This window comes from Malassezia japonica, chromosome 9 (assembly GCF_029542785.1).
Source record: "Malassezia japonica chromosome 9, complete sequence".
Lineage (NCBI taxonomy): Eukaryota > Fungi > Basidiomycota > Malasseziomycetes > Malasseziales > Malasseziaceae > Malassezia > Malassezia japonica.
Window position 1 is genome coordinate 34,526 of NC_083378.1, and position 15,049 is coordinate 49,574.

The 15,049-nt window shown below is 59.0% G+C and overlaps 7 protein-coding genes across 7 annotated transcripts; 4 read left to right on the plus strand and 3 right to left on the minus strand.

Annotated features, from left to right (window-relative positions):
• Window positions 1–3,018: 3,018 nt before the first annotated feature.
• On the minus strand, window positions 3,019–3,565 carry MJAP1_004107 (uncharacterized protein; the record flags this gene model as incomplete). Its single annotated transcript, XM_060268027.1, has 1 exon — window positions 3,019–3,565. A coding segment is annotated over one exon (547 nt), but the record flags the coding sequence as incomplete, so codon positions are not given.
• Window positions 3,566–3,781: 216 nt separating this feature from the next.
• Window positions 3,782–5,325, minus strand: MJAP1_004108 (uncharacterized protein; the record flags this gene model as incomplete). The annotated part of the gene is made up of 2 exons (XM_060268028.1): window positions 3,782–4,601; window positions 4,625–5,325. 2 exons carry the CDS (start codon window positions 5,323–5,325, stop codon window positions 3,782–3,784), a joined length of 1,521 nt encoding a protein of 506 aa, XP_060124011.1.
• A 287-nt stretch (window positions 5,326–5,612) lies between these two features.
• trl1 (RNA ligase (ATP)) lies at window positions 5,613–8,354 on the minus strand (the record flags this gene model as incomplete). The annotated part of the gene is made up of 1 exon (XM_060268029.1): window positions 5,613–8,354. One exon carries the CDS (start codon window positions 8,352–8,354, stop codon window positions 5,613–5,615), a length of 2,742 nt encoding a protein of 913 aa, XP_060124012.1.
• A 58-nt stretch (window positions 8,355–8,412) lies between these two features.
• Window positions 8,413–9,228, plus strand: MJAP1_004110 (uncharacterized protein; the record flags this gene model as incomplete). Its single annotated transcript, XM_060268030.1, has 2 exons — window positions 8,413–8,860; window positions 8,885–9,228. The coding sequence occupies 2 exons, from the start codon at window positions 8,413–8,415 to the stop codon at window positions 9,226–9,228; spliced, it is 792 nt and encodes a 263-aa protein (XP_060124013.1).
• Window positions 9,229–9,248: 20 nt separating this feature from the next.
• On the plus strand, window positions 9,249–10,000 carry MJAP1_004111 (uncharacterized protein; the record flags this gene model as incomplete). The annotated part of the gene is made up of 4 exons (XM_060268031.1): window positions 9,249–9,377; window positions 9,400–9,425; window positions 9,450–9,510; window positions 9,533–10,000. 4 exons carry the CDS (start codon window positions 9,249–9,251, stop codon window positions 9,998–10,000), a joined length of 684 nt encoding a protein of 227 aa, XP_060124014.1.
• Window positions 10,001–10,106: 106 nt separating this feature from the next.
• MJAP1_004112 (uncharacterized protein) lies at window positions 10,107–12,657 on the plus strand (the record flags this gene model as incomplete). The annotated part of the gene is made up of 2 exons (XM_060268032.1): window positions 10,107–10,369; window positions 10,392–12,657. 2 exons carry the CDS (start codon window positions 10,107–10,109, stop codon window positions 12,655–12,657), a joined length of 2,529 nt encoding a protein of 842 aa, XP_060124015.1.
• Window positions 12,658–12,691: 34 nt separating this feature from the next.
• On the plus strand, window positions 12,692–15,030 carry MJAP1_004113 (choline kinase; the record flags this gene model as incomplete). Its single annotated transcript, XM_060268033.1, has 3 exons — window positions 12,692–12,978; window positions 13,001–13,316; window positions 13,339–15,030. 3 exons carry the CDS (start codon window positions 12,692–12,694, stop codon window positions 15,028–15,030), a joined length of 2,295 nt encoding a protein of 764 aa, XP_060124016.1.
• Window positions 15,031–15,049: the final 19 nt, after the last annotated feature.

Sequence of the window (15,049 nt, forward strand, 5' to 3'; positions counted from 1 at the left end):
AGCGGTTCAGAGTGACATGTTGAAGGAAATATCCATGAATGGGCGTTCCAAACAAGTAACCAAAGTAAAATATACTGTTAATCCAGGTAAACTGCCAGCTCGAGGCCAAGTGCGTCTTTGCTTTAATGTCAAGGAGTGCAGCAGAGTTCAACAGGATCTTGTCAAGCATTTGCACTAAATCGGTTAGTATGTCATGGTTTTGAATACGTACAAAGCACGCATCCGCACATCAGTGGCACTAGCAAGAGGTCAATTTTCCGAAGCACTTTCTTTTTCTGCTCCTCTGTTGGCTGCCACTCTGGGACGTATTCGAGAACTTCGACGGTCTTGCTCTCATTATCCACTTTGGTTGGATAGTCCACTTTCGCATCACCTTCAAGTTTCTCGAGGTCTGTCATAGTGTGGGGCTTGAGGCGACGGGCCCGCTTGTCGGGTGACCTTTATTGCTACCATGGCCAAGACATCTCTTATCGGGAGGTTCCTTGTTGGGCGAAACAGAAATTGATAAGCGATAATTAGCTCCAACGCTTATCTGACTGCTAAGCCAGCCCCGCTTGCCATACCGCCTTATCAATGTCACCTGCGCAGGAATGCCGAGCCCGGCCATAAACGGAGATATAACTAATTCAGCGGCATTGCACCATGCTTGAACTACGCATCTTATTTTTTTGCCAGTAAAGTGCCGTGGGGCACCATGTAGTAACCATTAGCTGAGTTTTTCCATGATGCCCACGCTTGAGAGATAGCTTGTAGCTGGCCTTCACCGGCACCTTGAAGTTTGGCCTGCCTTGCAAAGTTGGGCCCAATGACACGTTTTTCCCATATGCCTCCCCAGTATTGGCGCCCATCTGGGGTGGCATAGCACCATGTATAGGCTCCTGGCGTGACATCCGTGAAGCCCGCTTGCTGAGCCCAATCCAGTAACCTGCGGCCTGCATCAGGCTCACCTCCATTCGAGCGGGCGATGCTAATGTGAAGCTTCCTCCATTCCTCGAGCAATGGGTCTGCAGGGAACCATGCATGTGAGGAGAAATCGCTTTCCATCGCTGCAGCCAATCCTCCGGGCTTGAGCACGCGCTTCATTTCTTTGAGGGCTTGGACAGGATCTCCCACATGTTGAAGGACCTGGTGCGCATGGACAACATTAAACGTGCTGTCATCAAAGGGAAGGGCATGTATGTCTCCTACGGAATACTCAAGAGCCACATTGCGGCGTTTTGCCTCCTCTCGTGTGATACTGATCGCCTCCTCGCTCATCTCCAACGCCGTCACTTTACTTACAATTGCAGCGAAATCACACGTAATAGTACCCGCGCCAGACCCAATATCGAGTAAATGATAACTCGACTTCAAGTGTGGCAAGAGGTACTCGGCAGAATTACGTACAGTCCGCCATTGGTGCGTAGCCAGTACGGAGCTATCATACCCTTGCGTGTACGTGGCCTTTGAAGTTTGACTCTCGCTCATGGTGGTAAAAGGTAAAAGTGTGGAGCAACTACGTTGAGTCATTTACGCGCACGGACCAACAAGGGCGGTTGCCACCTGGGTCGAGCGACTACTTCCTAGCCACGATTGTGCCTTGGGGCACCATAAACCATCCATTCTTCGAATTCTTCCAGCATGTCCAGCCATCAGAAATGTCTTGCAGCATTTGCTGTGAAATGCCCCTTTCCCTAGCTTGGTCTGCAATGCTAGAGTTCAGAATTCGCTTTGCCCACATTCCACCCCAATAATCCCTGGTCTCGGGTGTGGCAAAGCACCACGCGGTAGCTCCTGGTGTTATATCAGTAAATCCAGCTCGAAGGGCCCAGTCCAAGAGCATGCGTCCAGCATTGGGCTCGCCTCCGTCGGACCGCGCAATGTCAATGTACAGCTTCCTCCATTCATCCAACATGGGGTTGTCAGGGAACCAAGTAAAAACCGCATAGTCGCTGTCACAAGATCCCACAATACCACCAGGCTTGACTACTCGCCGCATCTCTTTGAGCGCTTGAACCGGGTCCTCCAGATGCTGGAGGACTTTGTGTGTGTGGACAACATCGAACGTGTTGTCTTCAAAGGGTAGCGCATGTGCATCGCCAGTCGCATATCCAAGCTCTACATTGCGGCGTTTTGCTTCTTCACGCGTAATGTTGAGCGCTTGGTCGTTTAGCTCGAGAGCCGTCACCCTGCCTACCAATTCGGTAAAGTCACAAGTGATCGTTCCTGCACCTGAGCCTAGATCCAGTAGATGCTGTGTCTTGTTCAAATACGGGAGGAGATACCCGGCAGAGTTCTGAACGGTACGCCATTGATGACTGGCAAGAACAGATTTGCTATACCCATGCATGTAGTTACCTGGGCTCATGATGGAAGGTGGAAAATCGATATGAAGTCCGTGCAAGTGTTGGGCTTCATGGCCATCATTACGTCATACACGTACCTCACCAGACTTACCCTTCTTGGGCTGCTTCAGCAGTTCGTTGCCCTGGGTTTAAAAAGAATGAGTAATCATGGCTTCTAAAGTAAGCTCATAGCATCACACCGTTACACAATCATCTATGTACACGTGGATCACAACGGCTAGATTAAGCATCCTAGGGTGCAATTTGTAAAGACAATATCCAAGCAGCTCTGGTAGTTTTGGGTCCCGCATTGGGCCAGCCTCTCTTCAAGCAAGCGGCATGCATTGAAAGCTTCCCTAGTCTTCGCTCATTGAGCTTGCTGACAGCCAGATATTCCGAAACCATTTCGGCGCACGGTCCAGGTCGTTCAATTTATCGGTTCGCATGCCTTATTTTTTCGCCAGTATTGTGCCATGGGGTACCATCAGCCATCCGTTCGGAGAATCCTTCCAACAATTCCATCCGTCAGAAATGTCCTGAAGGGTTTGTTGGGGGACGCCTTTCTCCCTAGCTTGCTCTGCAATGCGCGATGTGAGGATGCGCTTTGCCCACATGCTACCCCAGTACTCCCTACCCTCGGGCGTAGCAAAGCACCATGTGGTAGCACCTGGTGTGACATCAGTGAAGCCTGCACGAAGCGCCCAGTCTAGTAGCATGCGGCCTGCATTTGGCTCTCCTCCATTGGAACGCGCAATGTCAATGTACAGTTTTTTCCACTCATCCAATATAGGGTTCTCTGGGAACCATGTAAAGATTGCATAGTCGCTGTCGCGCGCAGCCACAATACCACCGGGCTTGATCACACGTCGCATCTCTTTCAGAACTTGGACGGGATCTGCAACATGCTGAAGGACTTGGTGCGCATGGACAACATCGAAAGTGTTGTCCTCAAAGGGCAGGGCATGTGCATCGCCGATCGCGTACTCGAGCTCGACATTTCGGCGCTGTGCTTCTTCACGGGTGAGGTTAAGAGCTTCTTCATTCAGCTCGAGAGCCATCACCGTGCCCACCAAATTGGTAAAGTCACAAGTGATCGTGCCTGCGCCGGAGCCTAGATCCAGTATGTGCTGCGTCTTGTTCAAGTACGGGAGGAGATACTCGGCAGAGTTCTCAATAGTCCGCCATTGGTGGCTAGCAAGGACCGACTTGCTGTACCCATGCATATAGGTAGCCGTGCTCATGGTGGAACAAGGGACTAGGAGTCGAGTCAGTGCTAATGTGGGGGATTAAGATTATCATTACGTCATACATACTTCGGAAAGATACCAGCACCCTGTGGCTTGTTTTCGCTGTCGCTGCTCCAGCGCTCCAAAGTATGAACAATCATCAATTTACAATGAGGTCCCCATGCCCTCACCCTGGTACACGTTTTTCTATGTATAGTCGAATCAGAACCCTTAGTAGGGGTAGCGGTAAGTCGGCCGCTCCTTGTCAGTGAGATCGGACAGGTCCATGTCCAACTGATGATCCTGATCTTGTCCATCCAGCTTGGTACCCATGGCATCACGCTTTCTGTTCCAAAGCCAGTGAACCGTAGTGAGGCACATTACGAATCCGGCCGAAACTGCGAACATGACGAAGTCCACTGTCTTGGCCGCCGTATATTGCGGAATTGCCTTGGACTGGTATACTTGAGGGCCGATGATATTGCCGACGCAGTATGCCACTTGCAGGGTAGCATTGAAAACGATACGCTTCGTTGTGCCCGATACCGCGCCGCTCATCCAGCTGTAGAACATGGGGTAAGATACTGGGAAGAAGTACAGCAGTGCGAGACCCGCAACACGCGCGTCATTCTGAGCCTCACTCAGCACTGTCATCATCACACCGCCCACAATGCCGATCACGTAGCCGAACAAGCAGGGAATGTCTCGGCGATTGATCATAATAAAGATCGCAGTACCAATGAACACGGCAACAACCTCGCCAGCACCTTGACACATACCCAACAGGGCCGCTAGGGGTTTATTATCGCCGTAGAAACTGTTGATAATCTGGCTGGCAAAAATGCTGATACCGCCGTTGGAAATGTTCACTGTGCAAAAAGCCAGGAAAAAGATGTAGAGGCGGATATCCTTGATAGCCTCAATGGCCTGATACCTCTTGAACTCACTATCGTGAATGCCCGACTTGTTGGACGCAACACGCAATACGGCAACGCCACGCTGGCGCTCATTGAGGTAGCGTGTCGTTTCAGGCGAAGAAGGCATGATAAAGCTGGGTCAGAATAGGATACGCACAAGCACAGGATGCCGAACGCGATAGTCACGACGCCGACACCCACAAACATTTCTTGCCATCGGTACATCAGCGGTGCAGGGTGGATCAGAATACCGTAGGTCATCGAGCCACCGACAATCATAGCCCAGCCATTCATGGAGTACCAGATTGCCACACGAATGACCTGCTCCTTGCGCGTATAGAATCGGCCAGTGAGCAAGATAAAGCCGGGGTTGATAGCAGCTTCAAAGAATCCCAGGAAGAAGCGCACCGCTAAGAATGCGCTGTTGTTCATAGCCGCAGCGTGGCACGCAAGCACCACGCCCCAAATCACAACAATGATCGAGATATAGGGACTCAGCGTGAACTTTTGCAGGGCCATTGCATGCAGCGGCGTGCCGGCGAGATAGCCAAAGTAGAAGATACTACCGAGCCAGGCGTAATCCTGCTTGGCGATATGAATATCGTGCTGGAAATTCATCAGGTTCGCATAGTTAAGGAGTGTCTTGTCAAGCATCTGGAGGAGGACGCAGCCGCTTGCAAGCGGAAGAAGCAGCCAATCGAGCTTGCGAAGGACTTGACGGCGCTCTTTGTCGCTCACTTCTTCCTCAGGAACGATCGCGGCGGCGCCCGTATGATCAACATGGTGCTGGCTCGTCGCATACTGTTCATCGGAACCCATCACGGAGGCCTTTTCGGACTGGACGGGCGGCCCAGACATAGTGGGTGGGAGGTGCGAGCAAGCCCAAGATAAGCAATTAACTATCGTGGGGTGAAAGCAGAGGGGTTTTTTATATAGTCTTCTGATTGGCTTATACGCGCGAATTTCTTCCAACCGTCAAAGGCTAGTCATGCACCATCAAATGACAAGTTGCGGGACCCACTAGGGTTCCTCACATGACTGCAAGTTGGTGTGCGCAGATAAATTTGTGCGGGGTCAGAAAAGAGCGCGCGGGGCGCAGTAAGGCACATGAGAATGCATTCGCTGCGCATGGGGTCGTCACAAGCCTATTTTGGATTGCTATAGAAGCCCAAGACACCGAAAATGTCGCGTGGCTCGACCTCGACACGGTGTGCGTTGGCACCGGGAGCAAATAGCTGGTTGGCTTCGTAGGCTTGCACAGAAGAGTTGCGCGTCCCGACGGTAATGTGAGGCGTTCGGCCACGTTCTTTCAAGGACCCCTCGGTGACTTCGGGAAGCGCCGCAGAGCGCATAGATCCGATTTCGAGCGCCATTACGCGCTCGTTCCATACAAGGGCCGTGACACGCATAGTATACGTTGGGCGCTCGACCGTGTTGCGAATCGAGATCGGGTACAACGTATCCCATAGCGCATTAGCCTTTTCATCTGCATCGCCACGGTGCACGACCGTGATGTGCTGACGGCGGGCGACGCGGCCGTTGCGCCTCATCGCCTTCAAAAGCTCCGCGGCACTCTCCCGGACATTTTCGGGGAGCATGCCAATGCACTGTTCAGCAAACTCGGCTGCATCCGTGTGTGCAAAGATGCCAATGTACGACGACGGAAGGACCTTGGTCGGGTCCTCACGCACGACATCCGGCAGCGCCTTTTTTGTCGACGGCGAGTAGGTACGTGCCTGCTCCAGCGCAGACTCGATCGCCGCGTCTTCCGGCATCGGCAGATCGAGCATGGGGCACAGCACCGAGAGGACACGCCGCAGTGCCTCGTCGAGCGATTCGTGCAGGTCCATCCAAATCACCTCGGTGAACTGGTCGTCCGAGGCACCGAGGCTGCCCTCGCCGTCGGTCAGCCCTTGGAAGGCCTGCATTTCCTTGAGGAAACGCGTGAGGATGGAATCGTACTGGAACGGAGCATCCCTGTCCTCGACACGAATGCACTGGTGGCGCTCTCCGCGATCAATGATGCGCGAGGCACAGACGTGCTGCACGGCCGCATGGGGCATGCCGTCGAGACGCCAGGCGAGCGCGACCAGGCGGATGCGCGGCCCCTGCTCGCCGGACTTGGTCGGCCCGCTGATGCGGCGCACAACATCCACAATCTCGTCACGGTGCTTCAACAGATGGTTGTTGCGGTCAGCAATCACCACGTCGTTGCTCTCCAGCGCCATTTGCACGTTGCTCAAAAAAGCGGGGCCGGTGCGCTTGTTCATCACATTGTCGCTCTGGGTATGGGCCCACGGAAAAAGGCGCGAAAGGGCGACGCCGAGCGCCGTCTTGCCACATCCCGGCACAGCCATAGGGACAATGAGTGTCTTGCCAAATGGCCGGTCATCGAGACGCAGATCGCGCGCGGCTGAGGCGCCTCGCCCACCGACGTTGGTCAGCTCCGCCTTGCCTTGGGGCGTCTCGAGGTAGGCCAGGAAACGCTCACGGAGCCCAATGATACCGTGGCCTTCATTGAAAGCAGCGAAAAGCTCCGGCTCGGCCGCGACGCCACGCTCCTCGTTGCCATAAAGCAGGTCAAAGCACCATTGCACGTAGAGCCAAGTCTCTTTGCGCAGCGAGCGTGGCGTCGGAGGCGCCGGGGGAAGAAGGCCTGCAGCGCGGTCCGCCTTGGCCTTGGCCTGGGTCTTTTGTTGCACCTTGCGCTCCGCATTCCTTTGGACACGCTTGAGCTCTTTTTTGCTAATGAGCCCCTCTTCAAATTTGCGCGTCGCCTCGAGGATGGCCGGCGAAGGCGTCATGTCCTGGTCTTTTTCGGGCACCGGCTCTTCTAGCGATACCTTTTCCAGGGCCTCGGTAGGAGGGTGCGCCGCCGTCCATGCGGTATGGTCGCGGATCATCATCCGCGTAAGCTCGCGCCAGTCGCGGTACATCAAGTACGGCTCGTCAAACTTGATCTTGTAGAACCACGTCTGGCCCGGCGCGTACGGCGGCGAGACCACGTCTGCGTTCGGCGCCGAGGGCATCGTCGTACGTACGACGAACCCCTCGATGGGCTCGCCGTGCAACGAGCCCGTCTTGCCGACCTCTTTAGCGAATGCGTTGACCTCGTCCAGCGTGGCAAACGTGCGGAAGCGCACCGGCAAAAACCCGTAGGTCTCTGCAAAAGCGTTCACCTCCTCCATAGGGCGCGTCGCAAAGTCGACCGCGTTGGCATTCAAGCCGTGTAGGTGCAGGCCGGAACGCTCCTGGGAATACGCGAGGACGTGCTCCTCAAATGCATCGTCACATAGCTCCATTACCGCCGTCTCATTGCGGTCCCAGAGATCCCGTGCCAGGTCCTCTTCTGTCTTGCTGCTGCGCTCGAGGTGGCGCAGGAGCCAGGTGCGGCCCATTTCCGAATGACTCACCTTTTCGTCTTCGTCCGGGCGGCTTCCGATCGCGTGCTTGGATGTCACCAGCAGGCGTGCAGGCGTGAGCGCCGACACAAAGATGATACATCCATTCTCCTTGTACGACACCACGTACGGCCCTTGGGAATAGGCCGCAATCGCTGCGGGCTGCGTCCAGGCGAGCTCGCCGACATTAAAAAACTTGTCGTACCCACGCACGACAATGCGCTGGTGCACGCCGTCGTCCTCAGTGACCTCTTCGGTAAAGAGGCCCCGGGCGAGCGTCGGGAGCTCGTCGCGGTCCTGGCTAAACTGCCGGAACGCGTATTCCTGTGTGCGCCACGAGAGAATCGTGTGGTTCTTTTCGTCTTCGCCTTGCACCGTATACAGCGTCGACCGCACCAGTGGCTTGGAAGACCCTGAAAGGGCAGCAGTGTGCAGCGCGCCGACCATCCGGTCCGCCGCCTTATCTACACCCCGCACCCTGGCCATGCCTGATCCGACCGTGGTAGTCATTGGAAAAAAAGGTACAGCTGACTAAACCACGACCATGTCGGAGCGGCGATCGGACGCGAGCAGCAGCCGTCACGAACGCAGCGAGCGCAAAGAGTATAGTGAGCGCATGCGTGACCATGATGAGCGCCGCAGTGAGCGCCGTGAGGACCGGCACCGCGACAGGGACCGCTACGACGACCGCCGCGAACGGCACGAACGGCACGAACGTCGCGAGCGGTCGGAGCGCGAACGCCCTCGGGACGACCGCCGCGAGCGGCACGACCGCGAACGCGCACACCGTTCGCGGTCGCGCTCGCCTCGGCGTGATGGGCCGGGCGAGGCGCCGGCCGCGCAGCCGGGCCCCGTCTTTGAGCGCTCGGGGCTTCTTGCGAAAGAAAGCAACAGCATGAATGGCGTCGCGCTCAAGTACCACGAGCCGCCCGAGGCGCAGCGCCCAAAGTCGAGCTGGCGCATGTTTGTCTTTAAAGATGGCAAGGAAGTTGGTACGTTTTTTCATGCTAATCCAGACATGCTCGTGCTCGGCCGGCAGTCCTGCTACCTCTTTGGCCGCGACCGCACGGTCGCCGATATCCCCATTGAGCACCCCTCGTGCTCGAAGCAGCACGCGGTGATCCAGTTCCGCCAGGTCACAAAACGCAACGAGTTTGGTGACGAACGCCGCTACATCCAGTACGTCTCTATGCTCACCAGACCCTTTTTGATTGATCTTGACTCGGCGAACGGTTGTACGGTCAACAACGAAGAAGTGCCCAAGTCGCGCTACTATGAAATTCGCTCGGGCGACACGGTCCAGTTTGGCGCAAGCAGCCGCGAGTACGTCTTGCTGGACGAGGCGGCCGCGCCGTCATAGATTAGTCAGCACATACCACGATGCCGTACCGCATTGAATACGCGTCGACCGGGCGCGCGTCGTGCCACGGCCCGAAGCCGTGCGCGGGCTCCAAGATTGAGAAAGGACAAGTACGCCTCGGCACCTTGACCGAGATCCAGGGGCATAGCGTACGTACTTTTACTCACGCAGTCCATGCTCTGGCGGCACTGGGGATGGTACGTGTCGCGTGACTCACACAGCACGACGGAGCGCGTCCTGTCGAATATCAAGAAGGAGGTCGAGGACGATGCAAAGGAGCTTGTGCGTGCATTGACTTATGCAGGATGGATTTGAGACGCTCGAGGCGGCCGACCAGGCGTCGGTGGAGGCGGCCTTTCAGCTGAATCACCTCCGTGATGAGGACGTGACGCCGTGCTTGCGCGAGAAGGAAGAGGAGAAAGAACATGATCAGGGCACGCCCAAGAAGGCGCCCAAGAAGCGGGCAAAGAAGGAAGAGGACGACGACGAGGAAGTCGAAGAGGGGGACGAGGAGGATACCAAGCCGAACCTGGACGACCTTCCCGCTAAGCGCGCACGCAAGCAGCCTGTCCGATATGCGCCATCGCCCAAGAAGAGGAAACGCACCAAGAAGGAGGACGACGAGGAGGAAGAGGAGGATGAAGAAGAGGATGAGGAAGAGGACTTTGGCGAGAGCGACGACGATAGCGACGCGTTCGATGAAGACGATGACGATGAGGACGACAACGACGACGACAACGATGAGGAAGAGGAAGAGTACGACGACGAGTAGTCTGTAGCTTCGCACGTCCCTGCGCCATGGGCCTCCACTCTCCACCTCTGCCCGATGCACGGCCCATCACGTGCGTCCGTGCTACAAAAGGTTCTTCCACTTCACCATGGGTGTCCTGGGCCTTACGCGCTGGGCAAGCGACAACGAACGACTTATTTCGAGCGAGCTTACGCTCCCTGTGCCACACAGCACTGGCACTGCGCTCGTCGACGGCGAGCCTGCGCAGCTGGAGGCAAAGGGCGACTGGCTCGTAATCGATGCGTGGGCGTGGGTACACTATGTCTGGCACTCGATGAACACGAACGTGTACCAGGGTGGCTCGTTTGTGGCCTTCCGTCTGCTGCTAGGCGCATGGATCGATACACTTCGGTACGTTGCACTACTGACGCAGCTCGGCTGGCTTCCACCTCGTCGTGGTGATCGATGGGCCGCGTCTGCACCAAAAGCTCGGTGCGGCGCTCACCCGCTCGCAGAACTACGTGCGCCTGAACGCCAAGCTGATGCGTGCGGGCCCCAAGCTTCGCACAGACCACGAGTTTGAGCACGGCCGTATCCTCCCCCCCGGCCTGAGCGAGTGCCTCTTTAGCGTGCTCGATGCGTATGGCGTCGAGTGCCAGGTCGGCGCCGAGGAGGTCGATGCCGCTATTGCGCAGCTTGCCAACGAGCGTGAGGGCTACGTGCTGAGCCGCGACTCGGACTTTTTGGTGCTGTGCGGCAATGCGCCGCAGTGCAAGGGCTACGTCCCCCTTGGCTCGATCGAGTTTATTGCACACGAGACCGGTGCCGGCCAGGCTGAGGCGCCGCCTGCAGATGACGACGACGGCTTCACGACCGTTGCGACCGCCAAGAGCAAGCGCGGCAAGAAGCAGCAGGCGGCGGCGAAGCTCGCCAACCTGCCGCATGTGCTCCGTGCGCCCGTTCTGCCCGCGCAGCGCGAGGCGCTGCGTGAGAGCGCGGTGCGGTTCCGGTGCTACTCGGCCTACCGCTGCGCGGCGCAGCTGCAGCTGCCGATGAACCTTCTGCCGATCTTTGCGGCGCTCGTCGGCACCGAGAACCGCTCGAGCGACCATGTCGAGCTGTTCAACACAGTCTTCCACGGCGTGTCGAACCGTATGCCGGTGATTGCCTCGCTGCTTGCGGAGCAGTACAATGCAATCAAAGGCGAAGACGAGTCCGGCGCCGAGCCCGCGGCCGATGCCAATGCCGGCGAGTTTGCGATCGATACGCGCGACCCCGTGCTGCGCCTTCTTTCGCGCACCTTTGACGCGTTGGTCGAGTACGGCCGCAAGCGCCGTGGTGCGCAGATCACCGTCTCGTGGGAGATGCGCCACAATATCGTGCACAACATGCATACCGTTGCGCTCTCGTACATGCCCGGCAGCGGCGACGAGGCAATCGACCGCTTCATGGCGCAGAGCGACGTCAAGGCGCTGAGCGTGTACCAGGATGCGTACTGGAAGCGCAACTTTGACCAGGTGATGGTCTCGGTGCTTCTCGAGCGTATCTACATTGCGCGTGTCTTCCTCGAAGAGCCCGAGGAGCCCGCGAGCCAGCGTGTGGTTTCGCGCCCGATGCGCAACCTCGTCTGGTCGGCTTTGCTGGCCGTGTGGCTCGCGGCGCACCCCGACGCGGCGGACCCCGAGCCCGAGCTGGTCGAGGAGATGGCCAAGGCATCGCTTGAAGGCAACGATGAGGTCGAGAACCTCGAGGCGGAAGAGGAGGATGATGACGAGGACAACGACGAGGACAACGACGAGGAAGATGATGATGAAGAGGAAGAGGAAGAAGAGGAAGAAGAGGAAATCAACGAGGAGGATGCTGCGGCCGCGGCCGAGCAGGCCGCCATCGATGCGCGCCTTGCGTCCCTCCCCAAGATCACGGAATACACACGTACCGAGTACTCTCTGCGCAAGGAAGAGGTGCCGATCCTCCCCGTCGCCGAGTTGCTCGACAACATTGCGAAGCGCACCGAGGCGCCGCTGTCGCCCCATCTGTCGAAGCTCATTGGCGAGCACCTCGGCGAGGATGCCGCGCCGATCTTTGTGCCCGACCTTGCCGAGGACGTGCGTGTGGACATGTGGCTCTATGCGCACCATGCGCTCGTCCCCGAGCTGCGCAAGCTGCCCGAGGACGTGTGGCCGATCGCGGCCGTGCTACGCTACGTCATTGTCGCGAACCAGGAGCGCCTCGGCTCGATGCGCACCAAGCACAACTGGACGCAGCAAGAGGTCGAGGCCGCGGTGTACTCGGCGTGTGTCGCGCGCCGCCTGCACAAGGAGGCGAGCCTCGAGGAGCTCCAGGCGGTGACCGACGCCTACCCCAGCGGCTCGCCGCCGAACCGCTCCATTACGCTGAGCACGATGCTTGCCTTTGCTTTTGAGACGAGCGCGATGCTCACCCAGGCCCTTGTGCTCAAGCCGACCTTTGCAAACGCGCTGTACGAGCCGCCGCTCTTCCACGCGCGCCTCGGCGAGCAGAGCAACGAGGCGTGGGCCAAGTTTGAGGACGCCGAGCTCTACGAGCAGCTCCTCGCGGTCGTCCTGCACGGCCTCGAAACTCGCCTGGGCCGCACGCGCAAGGCTGTGCCCCCGGCGCAGCGCGCGCACGCGCCCCGCCCGCGCCGTCACCACGGCCTACTCGAAGAAACGATGCTGTAGGATGTAGCCCGATCGCCCGATTCTCCCGACTACGATGCAAGCTCCGCCCGCGCGGGCGTCTGCCGCCGGCGCGCCGTCGCAGTGGTACCGCCCCCCGTCGCCGGGTCTGTTCGAGAGCGTGGAAGAGGAGCTTGATGCGCTTACGCTCGACGATATCGACCCCACTGCGTACGGCGAGGACCGGACGCCGGTCGCATGGACGCCGACGATGCCGCCGCAGGACGACTCGGACGAGGAGGAGGTCGTCGCGCTCGACGAGGACGAGGAGGACATGCATGCCTCGGGCATCCCTGCAGCGCGTGGATGGTACCTGCACGCACGGTACGTCTCCCTGCTCACACAGTGAATCTGAGACGGACGCGTTTCGCGAAAAGGTAATGAAAATGTTCCGCGACGTGCTCCAGCTGCCGGGCTGGTGCGACGACCAGGTGGACGAGGTGCTGCGCCCGCTCACGTACGAGTACCTTCACTTGAAGCGTATCGGCATCGCCATGACCAACGCCGTGTTCTTTGTGAGCTACCGTCCCCCGGGCGGCCCCTACTTTAGTGCGCCGCCCACGGTCCTCCTGCGCGTGTACGGACCAGGAAGCGAGGCGCTGCTTTCGCGCCGGACCGAGCTGCTGATTCTGCATACGCTCTCGAGTCTGTACGAGATCGGGGTACGTCGCCGTGCTCACCCAGCCGCATATTATGGGCACCTTTGCCAACGGACGCGTCGAAGAGTTTTACGAGTGCGACTCGATGAGCCTCGACCAGATGCGCGACCTCGGCACGACCAGCGAAAGCTCGGGTCAGTGGGTCGCGCGCCGTATGCGTGAGCTGCACGAGGTGCCGCTCGAGGTGATGCGCACCGTGCTCGACCAGGGCGACCTCAAGGCGCCGTCCACCAAGGGCTTTGGCCGGGGCATTGAGAACCACATTATGGCATCGAGCCACCGCCCACGCCGCCGTACGCGCGCCGCGCCGAACCAGACGCCGAGCGGGTTCGACGCGTCGAGCCCGCTGCAGAGCTACAGCTACTTTGCGCATCCTAGCCCTGGCCTCATGACGCGCCACGCAAACGCGTCGACCATGTCATTTGACTCGCTCGCGACGAGCTACGACTCGGTCGCGAGTTTCGGCAGGACGCCGTCCGAGGCCGGCTCGCCGATCCGCGAGTGCAATGCGGACTTTACCATGTCGCCCCTCGCGCTCGGCCCGTCGAGCGCGCCGCCTGTGCGTGGCCCCAAGGCGCCGTACCCCGGTGTGTGGCGCCGCCTGAAGCGGTGGACGCGCGAGATTAGCAAGGTGATGGAGATGGTCAATGCGTTTCTTGCGACGCCCGAAGGCGCGGCGATCACGCGCGCGCTGAACCTCCCCGCGCAGCTTCCCGTGTCCGTCGACGCGGAGCCGCGGCCCCCGCCTTGCACCGCACAGGACCTGCGGTCCACGACGACCAACTTTAAAGACATGATGCTTTGTCTGCTGGCCGTCGACCTCCCCCAGCTGTGCCTCGAGGTGGCGCAGTACAAGCGGTACGTACGTACGTGGGAGTCGCAGGAGGGCAAGAGCCGCCGTGTCTTTTGCCACAACGACTCGCAGTACGGCAACCTGCTCATGCTACGTGTCGACGAGAACGGGCAGCTGCCGCTCATGGCGTCTGGCATGCGCCGCGACGCGCCCGCGCCCAACTCCCCCCTGCTGCACACACCCGGCGGCCGGCGGCGCTCACGCTCGCGTGCGCGGTCCGCGCAGCCCCACCAGCGGCTAGTCGTGATCGACTTTGAGTACGGCAGCCCGAATCCCCGCGCATACGACATTGCGAACCACTTCCACGAGTGGTGTGCCGACTACCACGATGAGGCGAATCCCTGGAGCCTGCTTGGGCACGGCTCATACCCCACCCGGGCCGAGCGCCGCCGCTGGCTCACGGCGTACGCCGACCAAGGCCGCTGGCTCAAAGGACGCATGGGCGCCGCCAAGCTCGGCTCGCCCGAGTCGCTGCCCGCCGTGAGTGAGATGGCGCTCCCCCCCGCGGTGACGTCGGGCAGCGCGCCCGGTACCCCTGGCAGCCCCGGCAACCTGCGCGAGAATGCAGCGGCGGCCGAGGTCGAGCGCCTCGAGGAGGAAGTGTACGTTTGGTCGCCTGCGCCGCATGCCGTGTGGGGCATGTGGGGCGCGGTAATGAGTTGTGACGACATTGTGGCGTTGCTTGGCCGTGCGCGGGCGTGCGTCAAGTCGGTGGACGGGGTGCTGACATACTGCCCCCCCTCGCCTGCGGAGCAGGAAGCGATGGACAGGAAAGGCGCCGAGAGCTTTGACAACATGCGCTACTCGCTCGGCCGCATTGAGCTGTTCCGTAAAGAGCTGCGGGAGCGCCTGGCACATAGCTAATGATTACTATCTTTTGGTG